This window comes from Tachysurus vachellii, chromosome 12 (assembly GCF_030014155.1).
Source record: "Tachysurus vachellii isolate PV-2020 chromosome 12, HZAU_Pvac_v1, whole genome shotgun sequence".
Lineage (NCBI taxonomy): Eukaryota > Metazoa > Chordata > Actinopteri > Siluriformes > Bagridae > Tachysurus > Tachysurus vachellii.
Window position 1 is genome coordinate 18,503,462 of NC_083471.1, and position 16,098 is coordinate 18,519,559.

Sequence of the window (16,098 nt, forward strand, 5' to 3'; positions counted from 1 at the left end):
TGGAATAAACTTTGTCTCTTAGGTGACACTGCAAGTTTAAAAAGTAAAAAGTTTCCTTGCAAATCGTTTTTTTTTTTACACACACAACCCAGACATTCACATTATACAATAAAAATGTTATACTTAAATATAAAAAGATATGTGCACTTTTGGATAAAACACAACTGGCAAAACAACAAAAATGCATTTAAAAACAATGCTTGGGATGAACAAATGGATGTTAATTATTGTTGAGATGTGTTGAGACGTTCCATGTAGAAAGGTTTGACTGATAGATTTTGGTCTTTAGGCCCATTGAAACACCCCAAATGTCATATTTTGTTCTGTTCTCTGTGTTTAAATAGAAAATATCCTTAACAATCACAAGTGACACCACATGGATTTGCTGGGCTCTAACATAATGCATTTGTGCATGCAGGTCATATTACATCTCCAGTGTGTTGCATATTAGCTACAACCACGAGAAGATTAGGAGCAGCTTGGAAAATAAATGACCTGTATGCATGTGGTTCAAGTCTTGCTGAGCAATTCACAAAGTACATTCTCTTAAAAGTAGTTTGACATTTTACCAAAGACAACATAAAAGCTGAAGGTATGGATGAAATTTAGAAATTAAATGAGATATATCTGCTGTAAATGCTGGAAGACCCAATGACATATAATATGATTTCAGACCGAGTTTTCACTTGCTATGTGATCTAGGCACCAAATTGTACTTGTGAGGTGATTATAAATTCCTTGTGGATCGTTTATCAAAGGTCACTCCACATATTCTGTACCATAATTTACAGAATACTGAGCACGTATTGGCTTGTCTTTGTCTCTTTTTCCTTCTTCAGTCTTTTGGATGTCTCATCTCCCATATGTTGTGCTTTTTGTAGCGCTTGTTCTTCAGAATTTGTGGAATCCCCGGTTGAAAGAACTTTGATATACAGCATCCAAATGAAAACATCCAGTAAAAAGATATGTGCTGGGGTATTTTCTGGCTCAAAGTCCTTTACATGGTGCTGACTGTCTACCATCTCTAGGAGTTTGTAGTGTTGCAAAGTTACATTAGTATATACTGCGCAAAGAAGGCATTTTGTGATCTGAAGTAAAAAAAAAAAAAGTTTCACTAACATATAAATCACTAGCAAGGATCAGTCAGTGATCCAGCAGAAAGAGCAACAGTCCTTTTTTTCAGTGGCCAACCGAAATTATTTGAGGAATCCTTTCCTTTAGTCCTAAAAACTGGAAAATCACTGTGTTGATTCCAGTATCTAGAACTCAAGATGTTCATCTTTTTCCATTTGTGTCCATTTCCTATTTCCACACATGTATCTAAGTTTCTGTCAGATGTCCTTTGAGTGTTGTTAAAAAAGAAATCAGAGTCAGAGACAGAGTTGAGACTATAGTATCAAAGTAGGAAGGCTTATTATTTGGTTCTGTTGTTCTTGAAGGCATGGTGATGGTGTTTCTTGGGAGAACTGGCAGGCTCCTCTGCAGACCTTTTCCGATGACTGCCATAAATTCTGATGGGCTGATACCTCTGGCTGTATCTTCTTTGGAAGTTGGAGGCTGGAAAAGAAATCAGGGAACATTTTAGATCACACTTCTGAAGTAAAAGAAAAAAAAAAAAGGTTAATAAGATCACTATTGGCATCATTGTGTGGAACACGATACAGATTCTGTTCAGTTTCCACTGTTCGGTTGCATATTTACAGCTCTTATGAATCTTATAATGTTTAGCACAAAATTTAATGTGCAAGGAAAATGCTGTTCAAAAATTCACATCAATAATGCTACTAAGAAAATAAGCTTATAGTGATTATCTTACTTATAATGACAATAAATCATGCCAACTAGCCCCCTCAGGGGTCCATTTAAAAGAGCACATTTTAGCTTGCGAATGCCACAACAGAAAAGTCTTCACCCGATTATCGGGAGATTGCAAGCTCAGATCCTGAAAATGTCATGGCTATCTATGGCCAGGAGCCAAGGGAGCAAAATTTGTCATGCGCTCACGGTGTGAAGGATAGCATATTCTCTCTCCCCTGTCAGTCAGAGCTCATGAATATGGGAAAGAGTGTGTGTTCCACTGCCTTCTGACTGAGCATGTGCAGAATGCTACATACTGTACATATGTCTAACGTTAGAGATCACTACCCTTTAAGAGTCTGTAAAGACTGTGTTACTCCACTGACATTTTGCACACAGCACTTTTAGTATTACTACGTGTATAATAACATGCCTGGACATTTAGTATATCACTTTCTATTCCTTACTGTTTGCAAATTCTGTACTGTTAATACCTGTAATATATTTGTATATCATATCCTACTGTTCCGACATATAACATGTAAGACAATTGTATATTATTCTTATTTTTTCTTCTTGTGTTTATTCATTCTTATTTATTTATATGCACAGTCTAAGGAGGTATAGGACTGTATAAAATCTCGAGTCCCTAACTAAGCATGTGTTGCTTAGAGAGTTTTGAGGCTGTCTTTGGAAAGATCTTTCATGTGATTCAGGGAGATGTGACAAGCCGGAGGGCATAACTGGCATGTGGCAAGAGGGAAAAAAAGGATTAATTCAAAAAACCAGCATTATTTTTATAGACGATGCATATATATTTTGAATTATTTTTAATCTCTTTCAATCCTCAAATGGCATCATCTTCAATGATCAGTGATCTCCTTTCTATATGTATTCATCTCTAAGGGCAAAAGAGATGAGCCTTTTTATAAAGGCACGATATACAGGAAGACTTACGATTCATGCAAGAAATTTTGGGCAGGTCCCAAGAGCCATCTCTTTGGCAGCGAATGATGGGAAGGTGCCTCTGGATGAAGCCGTCCAAACACTGATATCTCACTAGCGAGTTGATTTCATAGCTTGGCCGCATCTGCCCGAAGGTACGAGCGTTTTTCACCACAGGTGGCTGACTGCATGACACTATTGACAGGAAAAACAAGAGGGAGAAAAACACCGTTTACAATGCTGTCTGATTTATCTCAGCCTGTAAGGGAATATGCAGCACTAATCAGAGTCGTGTCCAAGAATAAATAGGAGTGTAAATAAGAGTTTATTATTATAATACGATAAAATAAATATGCACCATGAAGACAATGATTATAAGTGTCTAAAACCTTGTATGGCTCTGCAACAGATAAAAACAGAATATATGCGACACTTTTTCTTTGATTTCACTGTTTTTCTAAATGGAAACATACAATATACGGTTGAGTGCAAAAGTTCTCACACCCCATTATTACAAGAATTTGGTTGCATCTTGTAAAGAGATTTTAATCCAAACCACGAGTCAAAATCAAGAGATTGCAAAAATACCAGATAATGTGGCATGGCACTGAAAGTCATTTGGAAAAATAAAAAAAGAGAAAGAGCACACAAACTTTGGCACTATGCAGTATATCACTGTATACACAATCTGTTTATGTAGTGTTTAAAAGTAAAATGTAGTGTTAGATAAATTCTACTCGTAATGAATGTCTATAACATGATGGCACAATCCTCACCTGTGCCTTTCTTGCAGGTAAAGGTGAGGTGGTAGTTACATGGGACATCATTCCACTGACCGTCTTCATGCCAGATCATTACCACACAGTCCTCACCAGAAGAGAAGAAGCTATCTGGCTGGTTGGGTCTCCAGTTCTCATATTGCTGCAAAAAAAAGAAAAAGAGTATTATGTATCTAAATATCATAATTGGTGTGAGTTCTTGAAATGATTTTCATGTAATTATTACATTTATTGACTAAAAGTAATGTTGACACTGTGCTGTGCTTTTGTGTAAAAAGTAAGAAAAATTGTGATGCACTGATGTTTTGCTACTATAATGCTTACACAGCAACAATAAATGCCTCCCATTTTCCCCATAGCAAATAGCGCTACTTGAGCTTGCTAATGCACTGAAAACACATTTATCATATTAAAAAGCTTCATTTGGCCCCATCATCCCATATTAAGGAACAAGTCAAGTGTACTGTTCTGAAAACACCATGGAGAGTAAAATGATTATCATTAAAGCAGTCAAGAACCGTTATATTCTTGCATCATTTGAATTATGTAGTAATACATTTCGACCCCATGCTGACTTATTCATCTTTCTTATGGTTCATTAGCTGACACAAGAGTATTAGCTAGAACATTATGAATGACTGATATAAACCTTTTGGGGCACAAACAATAGGGCTATAAACCCTGTGGTAGTAATACACAACAAAGACCACTTGGTGGAGCTGTCTTCCTGTAACAACACAGATGAGAACTAATTGAACCAACGTACAATTGCAGTAAAACAATCACACAATTGGAATTTCAGGATATTTGCAGTATTTCAGACACAATACTGCCAAAGATAATTAAAGCATAGTGGCAGTATAAATAAGCCTAATGCAAATTATAGGGCACATGCAAAGGTTATTTAAGATCCTATATTGCACAAACTCCATGAGGACTCATCAAGCTTTCATCAAATGTCAGTGAGACTGATTCAATTAATAGAAAATAGAAAACAGGAACCAGATTAGTTTCCTATGAGACAATGCAAAGTGTCCACGTGGGGGTGCTGTGTACCTCCTCACTGTATAATCAACCCAGATTTTAGGGGAAATTCAAAGGAGAAATCCTGTTTTTTTCAAGATCCAGCAGAGCTAATGTGGATTCTTAACTGACCACTGCTCAGCTGGGTTAAACCACACACAAAGATCCAAGCTACAAGATGATGAGGATCATGTGGTATTTCCTGGGACAGCTTTCTTTTTTCTCATTACTCCACTAAAATTCTCACTGTCTAAGAATGATGAGATTGACTATGGATCACTTAAGACGGGAATAAATAAAATCAGTGAGAAAAGAGATATAAAAAAAAGTTTTTCAGGATAGCTATGCAATGAATGCGTTATAGTTACACTGTCATGCATGTTTCTGCAAAAATATTTAAAATGGATTCTTACAGCTTATGCTTGTCAGCCAACAGAATCGTATGTCTTCATATTCACACAAACTTCCAAATGCTTTTATGCAGTTGAAACTCCACTTATCCAACAATACTGCCTATGTATGCAACAATAACAAACACTATGTAACTACTATAATGGCTTTGGCTGAGCACTTGAGCAATGCTTTACCTTCGTGTGTTTCAGCTGAACCATATGGCATGAGCTCCATCTGTGTGTGCATTTCTCATGTCTGCCATCTTTCAGCAACACTCTAGATTTCAACGCAGGTTGGACCGATTTGCCATGTGTCCTGTTATTACCCTATACCAAATCCTCAGGCTACCCACTGCTTCCTGCAGACATTTAGTAATGCCACTGTCAAACCTCTAGAACAAGCTTAATGGTATTCCAATTTATTCCAAATAACCACATAGCCTATTCACTTCCCTTTCTCCTCTCATGTACCTACAAGTATCGAAGTACATCATACATGAGGACCACTCACAAACATATGCATGTAAGAACAGACAAATAAGCACATACACCCCATCACAACACACATTTACAGTGCCCCTGGGCTGTGTCCTTCACTTAGTTAGTCCCAGGTGCTGCCCATCTGTATGGCTGGTTCCTCTATATTTCCTCAGAAAAGGTGGTACCTGTCTACACCTGTCAGCTTACGCCCCCTGCTTCATTTACAGGTTTATTTTAATCTCTCAGCTGGGAGGGAATGTTTCTAGCAATGAGAAAGCTGCTTATCTCCTACCCCCAAGGCTTCCTTTCTTTCCCCCCTCAGGAACACATGCTGTATCTTTGAAGTGATTGTCCAATCAGCACCAAACCACCCTAACCTGTAATTAGCCACTTTCCTGTCTGCTTCAAGAATACCACTGAAAGCAGTAGAGGTGGATTTTACAACCTCTTCCTCTCACCTATAACTGTACAAACACAGTTTAAAAATGCTATTAAATTTAAGAAACTGGAATCTTTCCCAAAACAAGAGTTCTCTACAATTATCATGAGAACTAGTACAGTATATATTTAGAACTGATTATCTATAATCTCCAGAGGAAACCATCCAAAAATATTTCTTTTGTTTATCAGGATTGCTTTTGATTGACTATATACTGTATGCCCTCTGGCCAGACGAATCCATAAAATACAATTAACTCCCTTACCAAAATATTGGCATCTGTCCACCGGAAATCCCTTTCAAACATCTTATCATTTAGTCCGATCCACTGGTAGTCATGGCCAAGGCCTGCCATGGAAAAAAGAGCACAAGTTGGTTAATTCTTTTGCCATATTAGGTATTTTTAGTCTTGAAATTTTTTATTAGCCTACATAGCTTACTTCCTGTTTCTCAGACGTAAATTATCTATACCCCACATCTTCTCTTTAGTAATCAGAATGTTCTTTCATGACTATGTAATACCTTCCCAACTATGTAGATGAAGATGATCCCACAATTCCTTCTGTCTGTGCATTCAAAACCCTTCAGTACTAAAAATATGTTTTTTTTTTTTTGTTTTTTTTTTATAAACTTAGATAAGAAAAGTGGAAATATAAATATATTGAAAACAGAGATATAAAATTGTCTTAGTTGTCTTGGATGCATATTCCTTATTTATCATTTTCAATTGATCATTTTCAATTGATTCTTAATCTTTATATCACTAGTAGTATTACATATGGGCAATACTGATCAATTTTACTTACGGTTGATATACTGCTGTTCTTCCTGCGACAGAATACTAGTAAGGTGACCACCTAGAAGACGACATTCACGCTCTGCTACATCCCAGGTGCGCCTGTGAGGGAAATACCTGTAGCAATGGCCTTGAAACTTATGCCATCCATAACTGCATGTCTCTGTGTCTGCAGAAAAAAAATGCAAAAGTAATGCGGCACAAGTCGGACCAAAAGAGTTAAATTATTCAATGAATTACTATGAATTTAAATGTATTTAAATCCTTTTAAGAGTAGTGAATGCAGGACTATAACCTTGAGTAAACTGGTATTATAAATCTGACCATGTACAACTTTTTGACCTTTATTGCTCTTCCTGGGGCATAGTGATTTTATCTCTCTTTCATCCTTGTAGTACACTACACACCACTGCACTGGAGATCTGTTAAGCACTTGCAGCTGGAAGAGATATCTGTTCCAATTAGTCTATTCACCTTGATTACCGGATCATTTTGCCAGAAGTACAGGAAGAAGCTCAGCTATAAGACTACAAAAACCATTTCCGCCTAAACAAAACACAATTCCAACACCAAGCAGCTAAATGAACAGGCAAAATAAAATGCGTAAACATTGCGCATGCAACAAAACTGACACAAGTAATCGGCCACTGCATGTTACAAGCACAACCAGATTCTGCAGATTCTAATGGTGTAAGGATGAGCACTCTGTGACTAAAACTCACAGAACCAGAAGCAAATAATCTCTTTTTTAACCACCAATTGTTTGCTTTTTGTGTTGTTTTTTGCTTTTGTTTTTTGCTATGTTCCATCTTCACTTACTCTGATATACTCATTTAAAATTGAGCATGTCGTTTTCAAGCAAGCGACTCAAAAATAGGCCTAGGGTTGAACAGGATAAAGATATGATTCAAATCCTTAACATTTTAACATTTTAAATGCTCAAGAGTCCACTTTGCCTGATATCTTAGTGTACAAAGTTTCTACAGAGACAGATGTTCCAAACATTGCACCAAGTGAGTCATGAATTTAATCTACGATCATGTCACTTTTTTCCACATTTGTAAATGAGCCATAGGCAATTAATCACTGTGGAGGTTTCTAGACCAGCCCTGGGCTGCACTGTTTCCTAACTTATTTGAAATGGCATAGATTTACCCTGGCAGAAACTCTAATGACCAGCAGTTAATCACTCAAATAGTAAATTAAGGTAATATGATGAAGGAGAACACAGGAAATGCTGTAGTTTTAATTTGGCAATGTTTGCGATAAAATACACAAGAATAGTTAAGAGGGTTTTTTCTAAAGACATTTCTAAGTGTTATATAAAGGTAAAAATTGTTTGGTAAACTAATTAACTGCAATTACGAAGGGCATTTTTAGATGTTTACTGAGGATAATCATTTCTAGCCCCACTGATTCATCTATCTTGGCTTAAACTTGAGTTCATTTCTGGGTAGGAAGAAACCTAAGAATCATAAGCAGCTGTTTGTAAGCTTTTAGACACCCAAAATGAATCATCCTTGTATAATTCCAGCATCCATGGTGTGTTACATGGACATTCAATATAGACCAATTACACCACTATGGTATTCTTTATTAGGTAAAGCTCAATACACCTTATGGAAATTTGAGTCTTTGTAGATGTCTCCAGCAACTGTATGTTACAGTAATGTTTTTCTAAGTAAAGTGTAAATCAACATTAACAAAGAATTATGTCCTTACCTTCTTCACAGAGAGACCCTCTGTAGCTTGGCAGACATACACAAGTAAACGAGTTGATCCCATCTACACACGTACCGCCATTAAAACATGGGTTGGGATGGCATTCATCAATATCTAAATAATGATTACATAAATGAGATGTCATTCGCTGAATAATACATTACTATTAATTGATTAAGTGAATACGTAAATCACTGCAGGTTCAATACCTATTTCACAACTGTCACCAGTGTATCCAGGGAGGCAGCTGCAAATCTGGACATTACCCCTTTTCAAACATGAGCCACCATTCATACACCCATTGTCAGAACATGAATGGACACCTGTAGTTTAAAAAAAAGAGAGAATGCACATGGCAATGATTATTTGGCTCCATGTGGAAAAACTGGCACATAAACATAATATGGATCATTGAGTTAAGAAATGCTGATAATATGATCTTCAAAATAATATGATACCTGCAATATTATATGTCTCTCCAATAACAGTGTATCCTAGGTCCACGTTCAGTATAGGTATCTGTGTTCCATTCAGTACCTCTGGATCAGGAGCTAAGCCCTCAACCAGTATGGTGTCATCAGAACTATCTGCAGGAGAAGCTGTTGTAACAGAATCTATTTGAATTTCATCAGCTGATGAGGTGGTGTAATCTGTACTCTCCAGTGTTGCAGATACAGTTTCCTCAATTGTTCCAATTGTCTCTTGTTCCTGTGACACTTCTTCCTCATCTATAGATCCAGTGACTGGATCAAACAATGGTGATGCTGTTGACATCTCATCAGAAGATGAAATGACAGTGGTTACCTCTTCATAAGAAAAGTGCTCCATAGGTGACACAGTGGATAACCTCTGTACGGGGTATTTGACTGAATTGCTTGGCCATTCAGTGTTGTCAGCTGATGTCTTACTCTCATATACTGGAGTGATTTCAGGGGGAGTCTCACTCTCAGGCACTAAAGTCTCAGAATCAATCAAATATGGTTTAGATTCTACTAAGGAAGGTTCAGCATCACCATCCAGTGGAATAATTGTTGTTGCTGTTGACAAATCTTCTGCTGTTGACAAATCTTCTGGTGAGGTATGTTTAGTAGGCAATAGTCCTTCAGGAAGGAACCTTGATGTTGTGAGTATTGGGGATGCATAAGTTGGACTCTCGGTTTCTTTAAATAGTGTCACCAAAGCAGGTGAATGAGTGGTGGAGAAATCTCTGTAATCTGTTGACACTTGATTATATATGGCTGTTGATTCTGTTAAGATTTCAGAAACATCACCTGAGCTTTCCTCTGGTAATAATGGGCTTGATGTCTTTTCTCTGGATGAATCAAATAATGGCATCTCTGAGCTTTGTGGTACTGCATCTGTTGTTGTCTTATCTTTCACTTTAGCTCTTTCTGTTTGAATTATTTCTGTTACCTCATATTTTGGGGTTTGTACTGTGATGTCCGATTTTGTAGTAGTGCCAACACTCTCACTCTCAATGCCAGAACCTTCCATAACAGATGATGCACTACCTGTTACTGACTCATCATCATAAGGGAGTGCTGATCTTGGTTCGCTATGGATTGTAGCCTGTGTTATGTCATGTGAAACTACTGTTGGAACTACTGCAGTTATGGTCTCAATTAAATCTGATTCACTAGACACTGTAAGTTCTGAAATTAGACCTGAAGCTTCTTCTGTAATACTTTCGTGGGTCGCAAAACTAAACTCTAATTGTTTAGAGTCAGTGGTTTTATCTGTAATATACCCAGAATTAACATCTGCTGTTAAGACTGTGGTTGAGCTTGTATCTGTAGATGCAGTGACGCCTGGTATTGAAGTTTGCATTCCAGAGCCTTCTACTGAGACACTGTCTAATGATAAATAACCAATAAAAATATCAGACGACTTGGGCATTGGCTGTGTATTGGTCACATGCAAGATGGTTTTAGGGTAAGTGGTGGTTGGATGGCTTGGTTGAGTGATGATGTGACTGTGCTGACTAGTAACGTAGATAGAATCACTATTGGTAAATCTAGGCTGATTTGTAGTCATCTGGAAGGTGGTCTGAGTAGGATAGGATTTTCCAGTGCTGTAATGTGTAGTACTACTAGTAGAATGCAGGTTAGTTTGAGTAGAATGGGTGGATGTTGACAAGTGTGGAGTCATCTTTGAAGGAGCCACAGTTTGAGCAGTAAATCTTTCATCACTGATATCTACAGATAATGTTGGTTTTGTTTCTGTTTCCTCAGCTTTTACTGAGTGACTTACATCTATCCCTAGAGTTGTTGACCCTTCCCTGGTTGATTGAGTAGGCAGGTGTAAATCTGAGGAGGGTAAAACAGGACTGTCTATTCCAGAACCTTCTGGTTCCTCTGTCAGTATGCTGGAAGATTGAGGTGTCATGGTGACAGCTGTTATGCCAGCTGCTTCCTCTGTGTTGATAGTGGAGTCAAAAGGTGATGAGGGTTCCAACCCTGAAACAGTATCTGCATCAATGATCATATCATCCTTGGTAATAAATTGTGTTTTGGTGCTATGGTCTTTCATGCTGTCTGTAACTGTTGAGAAAAGGTCATCCTCATCTTTTATCTCTTCTGTGAATATGATAACAGGACTTGTAATTGATTTCGTATCATGAAGCCTTGTGGTAATTTTGCTAGATCTGATCTCACTACTAGATGGGACAACTGTTGTAACTTCTTTATCTGTACTATCTTGGTATATGACGGTGAAAACTGGAGTAGTCACATCTGTGTCTGAATCAACTTGCTTTGTTGTGTGATAGATTGAATCTGTGCCTGGCGTCATTGGCACAGTTGTTACAGCTGACTGCTGGCTCAAACTATCTATATTTGTAAAGGCAACTGAATCTGTGAAAGATGAAGTGGGAGCAATCCATGGTAGGTCTTTGATACCTATATGTATTGACTCTTTAGGTTTTTCTGTTGTTATATCTGTTAATGGATCTTGTGAAGGAGCAGCAGATTCAATAAGAGCACCAGAACTATCATCTTCAGTGCCTTCATCTTCAGTGCCTTCAGATGTAGTATCCTCTATGTCGCCACTACCGGCATCTGAAGAGACAGCAGTAGTTTCTTTTTGAATTGTTCTAGGCATTGCTGAAGTAGATTCAGATTTGAACGATACATACTGAGTAGAAGTATCAACACTTAGGTGATCACTTGTGGTTTTATGTTCACTGGTTTCAGCCTCATCTGTTTTCACAGACAATTCTGTATTTACTTCAGCTGTTGTCATTTCTGATCCTTGATAACCTATCGTACCCTCACCTTCAATCCCTCTGAATGATGTCGTCGTTACTTCCATTGTAGCACTGACAATAGGTGGAAATGATTCAACGAGAGAGGATACAAGATCACCAGAACCCTCATCATCAGCCCCTTCACTTTCAGTACCATTGTCCTCTGTATCACCACTACCAGACTCCAAAGAAGAAGACATTAATTCTGTTTGTGATGGAATATGTGAACTAGATTCTGGCGGTAACTTTGTGGAAAGTGTAGCTGTTTCAACATTTGAGTAATCTAAAGTGCTCTTTGTGTAGCTAATTTCTGCCTCATCAGTTCTTACGGAATATTCTTTACTTGCTTCAGTTGTTCCTGGCATACTGTCAGCAGAACCTTCAAGTATGGAAGTCTTTTGATCTGCTTCCATGTCAGTAGAAGTTGATGTTAAATATGTGGCATTAGGTATACTCTCTAAGTGAGATATTTGAGATGTACTTGATAATGTTGGTGAGGTGACAGCATTAAGGATATCTTCATTCTGGTCCCCAGAACCCTCTGTAAAAGCAACGACTGTACCTGTTGTGTGGGCAAAATCTGATGATACCTCCATAACAGTTGGGTGTACTGGCAAATCTGTTCCCACAACTGCCTCTGAGTCTGTTGTTAATATATCTTTTGTAGCTGGAGATTGTGAAGGGGGCGTGGACTCTACAACTGTATTAAAGAAATCACCAGAAATACCATCCTCAAACTCCCCACTTTCTTCACCAGAACCCTCTGACGGTTGTATTTCTTGTGTTGGATCAAAAGTAATAAATGGCACTTCAGATACTGTAGTTGTGGTTTCTACATATCCAGTATCTAAGTGGGACTCTGTTTTGTAATGGTTAGTTCCAGATGTGCCAGTTGTCTCTGGTGTTGTTTGGATCTCTGTTGAGCTAGGCTCTATTGCGATTGTTTGTGTGTGGTCAACTGTAAAAGTTCTTGATGTAGTAATACTCTCTTTTGTTTCACTCTCTGGTGATTTTCTTGTTGTCATATCCTGGTCATTTGTAACTGCACTATGCGCTGGCATAAAAGAGGTTGTGCTCAACTGATCAAGAGTGCTGTCACCAGAAAAGTCATCTTCTGGTGCAGAATGTAATAAGATTGAAGTGACAGCATCACTTATTATGGTTGATGGTGGATTTTCAGTTTCTGCTTCATTTGTGTGATCTGTTTCCACTTTTACTGTTGTTCCATCTGATAAGGAAAAGGCAGGAATAAGTGTGGATACAGGACTTGGGATTATTGTAGTACTTTCTTGCTCTCTGGTAACTTCATGTGTAGCGGGGACTGTATTGGCAATAATAAATGCAATTGCTGGGCTCTCTGATGTCCTTCCTAATAATGCATCTTCTGAGTGAGATAACAGTGTCCCATCCCACACTGGTATAGTGGATATAAAATGATCTCTGTCAGGTGATACAGTTGTGGAAAATGTATCAGTTATTTGATTACCGGAACCTTCTGTATCTGGGAAAAGCAATAGTGACCCTTGACTTATGGACTCAGCAGTAAATTGATCAGTTGTTTTCTTTTCTGAGCTCTCTGTTGAGAAGCCCATTTCAGAGGCATCCGTAATAGGCACTTCAGATGACTTTGGAGGCACTGTTGTTGCTGCCAGAATCTCTCCTGCTGGGCTGTCAGGCCTCTGGTCACCTGAGCCTTCCTCTGACATCACAGCTTGAACTGTAGCAGTGAAGGATTCTTGTACGAATTCAGATGTACTGCTCGCCTGGGCTGGTTCTGTTGTCTCTACAGTGAGGTAACTATTTGATACAGTAGCTTGACTTGTGTCCATTTCCTCTGAAATTGTTTTTACTGACTCTTTACTTTCATCACCTCTCTGAAATGTATAAACAGCTGTTGTGGTAATACTTTGTTCAGAATGGGTTGTAGTATGCGATGGAAAAACTGTTGGGGATTTTGTGGTTGACATAACAAGCGACTCATCTCCTGAGCCATCAGCTTCAGAAAATTTTTCAGAAGTTTCAGAATGCGTACCTGATGGCACATCTTTACTTGTTTCCTCCACTGTAGATACAGTGCTTAGAAATAATACCTCATCTAAATGTTTTTCTTCTTGTGTGGAGAATATGTTTTCTGAGGAATCAGTAATATTGACTTCTGATGGTTTTTCTGATGTTTCTTCTGTTTGGAGAACCAAAGTTTCTGGCATTGTTGGACTGAGGGTTAGAGTACCTTGTAAAGTAGGCTTTGTAAAAATGAAATCATGGGTTTCAGCACCTGATCCTTCTTCTTCAGCTATAAATAAGGATTTTGTTGAAGTGCTGATTTCTATGTCTGGTGAAGATGTAATCATAACTGTGCTTTTTGAAATAGCTTGCATTTCAACAGTGTCAGGTGTGGATGTACTGTCTGTCTGATGTGTTGCAGACAAAGGTGTTTCTGTAGTAAAAGCATACTTTTTCATTCCTGACTCTGATGTCCAGTAGTCTGTGGTAATATCTGTGGTGTCAGTATGAAAGGGCAGTAATGGTTTCTTTTCAGTTGCATCCATTGTATGGTCAAATTTGTCACCTTCTGTTGCTTGTAATGTTGTCATTTTCTGTGTCACTTGTAGTGCTTGAATAGCAGCCATTTCCTCCCCAGACCCATCTTCAGTAGTAAGAGAAATTTCCTCAGTGGGTTTTATTGGCTTAGAATGTGCAACATCTGAGATAGTTGTTGAAGCATTTGTTGGAAACACAGATGGCTTTGGTGAGGAGCTTCTTTGAACTGTGATGCCGGACAGAGTACCTGGTAGTAAGCCTCTTTCCTCCATGAGAGTCTCATCTTCATGATCTGTCTCTGGTGATGATGGCGGAGTAGACTCTACTAATATTGGTTCTCTGCTATCAACATATTTTGGCTCAAGTGACCCATCTTGTGTTGTACCAATGTCTAAGAGTGAGTAATCGAAACCGGGTGATGACTCTACTTTTTCTTCTGTTTCTGTTAGGTTTTGAAGTGTAGAGGACACACTCTCAAACACATCTCCTCTTGCCTCTTTCTCAGCATCAGACTTCTCAGGCTCAATGCTCACCTCATGTTTGCCATTTATAAAACTGAGTGTTGGTGTGCTGGTGGCTGCAGGAGAGGAGAAATCAAAAGTAGACTGTTCGCTGGTCCAGATAGGCTCACCATCCACAGGGGAGGGAATAGGCTTATTTGGAACCTCAGGAATATTTGAAAGCTGGGGTATCAGAGATTCCAGGTGGGCTATAAAAGAAAATGGGTATATATTAAATATCGCTTGCTTACAGTATTTATAATAAACTGTATTAGTACTATTTCATAAATCAGCTAAGGAATGGACAACATTGAATATAGAAGCAAACACAGTGAGACAACACATCATTGTTTTGAGAACTCAAGCTAAGAAGGTCAATCACAAGAGAAACAATGTTCTACTTGCTTGCTCAGACATTACATGAATTATGGTGAATTATTTTTTCCTTGAGCAAGGTTATTCCTAATCTGCTCAGTTGTATCCTGTCTCAGGCATCTCAGTGGTAATATTTAGGTCTTGTTTCAGGTTTAAATCAAATGATTAATAAATACAATTCTTAACAGTGCTTAAAACCCGAGCAGAGTTTATAAATCTAGACACATGTTTTGTGTTTTTTTTCTTCTCAGCCCAAAGAAAACTGAACAGCAGTGTTGACTTTGTTGTCATACAGTACCATGTGCCTGCTAATTAAAGTCACATAAAATAGCTTGGGTCATGATCATAAAGGTGGGTGTTTTGTGGCATTTGAAGTGAGATACAAATACACCTTTGTGCTCAAATAATTACATCACTAACATAAGTCCAGCCACCATATGACCATATTTCATTTGCTACGTCTTGTGCTGTGTTTAGTAATATCTTAATAATTCCATTACGGATACACCCTGTAATTTCTATATAATTGACACAAACTCTTTCTTTAGCACAACCTTACAATGGAAATCAATTTAATTAATCAAACAATGCATGAGGAGTGACAACATTTTACATTGGTGTTTAAACATCAGCTTAAAATCTGGCTAACTGATTTAGATGTCACGGCACACCCAGTCATGGCCAATAAAAAGCAGTAAACACTTTTCCTCACAAGCTCACTGTTCAGCTGTCCTTACAGAGAGGGGTGACATTACTCTGGTGGTGACATCAGCCTTGTTGTGGCGGCCAGTCTTTAGTGTGCTAATAGGCATCTGTGCTTATTCAGGTAGCATGCCAAGAGTTGATTTTTTTGCCAAGGCTCCAGAAACCAGAGAGGCAGTGTGAACCAATGAGAACATGTGTGCTGTCTCTTCCACTCTTGGACAAAAAGCTATGCAAAACTAACAGTTGGCAGCTAAAGGTGTTAGGACTACTTCTAAAATAGTTAGTGTAGCTAGATAAGTGTAAGAGCTGTCTGAAAAAAGCCTCCAAGAAGCATAAAATTGTTTAACATTGTTAAACATT

The 16,098-nt window shown here is 38.2% G+C and overlaps 1 protein-coding gene across 1 annotated transcript in view; it reads right to left on the reverse strand.

The window, feature by feature from the left end:
• vcana (versican a) overlaps nt 1–16,098 on the reverse strand; it is a 28,587-nt gene continuing 12,489 nt past the window's right edge. Inside the window, exons 8-15 of the mRNA XM_060883612.1 lie at nt 8,832–14,867; nt 8,583–8,696; nt 8,374–8,487; nt 6,662–6,820; nt 6,121–6,203; nt 3,519–3,663; nt 2,755–2,937; nt 1–1,557 (exon numbers count right to left, since the gene is read on the reverse strand). Of these exons, the coding sequence (XP_060739595.1) occupies nt 1,415–1,557; nt 2,755–2,937; nt 3,519–3,663; nt 6,121–6,203; nt 6,662–6,820; nt 8,374–8,487; nt 8,583–8,696; nt 8,832–14,867 (6,977 nt within the window). The 3' untranslated portion in view covers nt 1–1,414. The remainder of the gene's footprint in view (nt 1,558–2,754; nt 2,938–3,518; nt 3,664–6,120; nt 6,204–6,661; nt 6,821–8,373; nt 8,488–8,582; nt 8,697–8,831; nt 14,868–16,098) is intronic.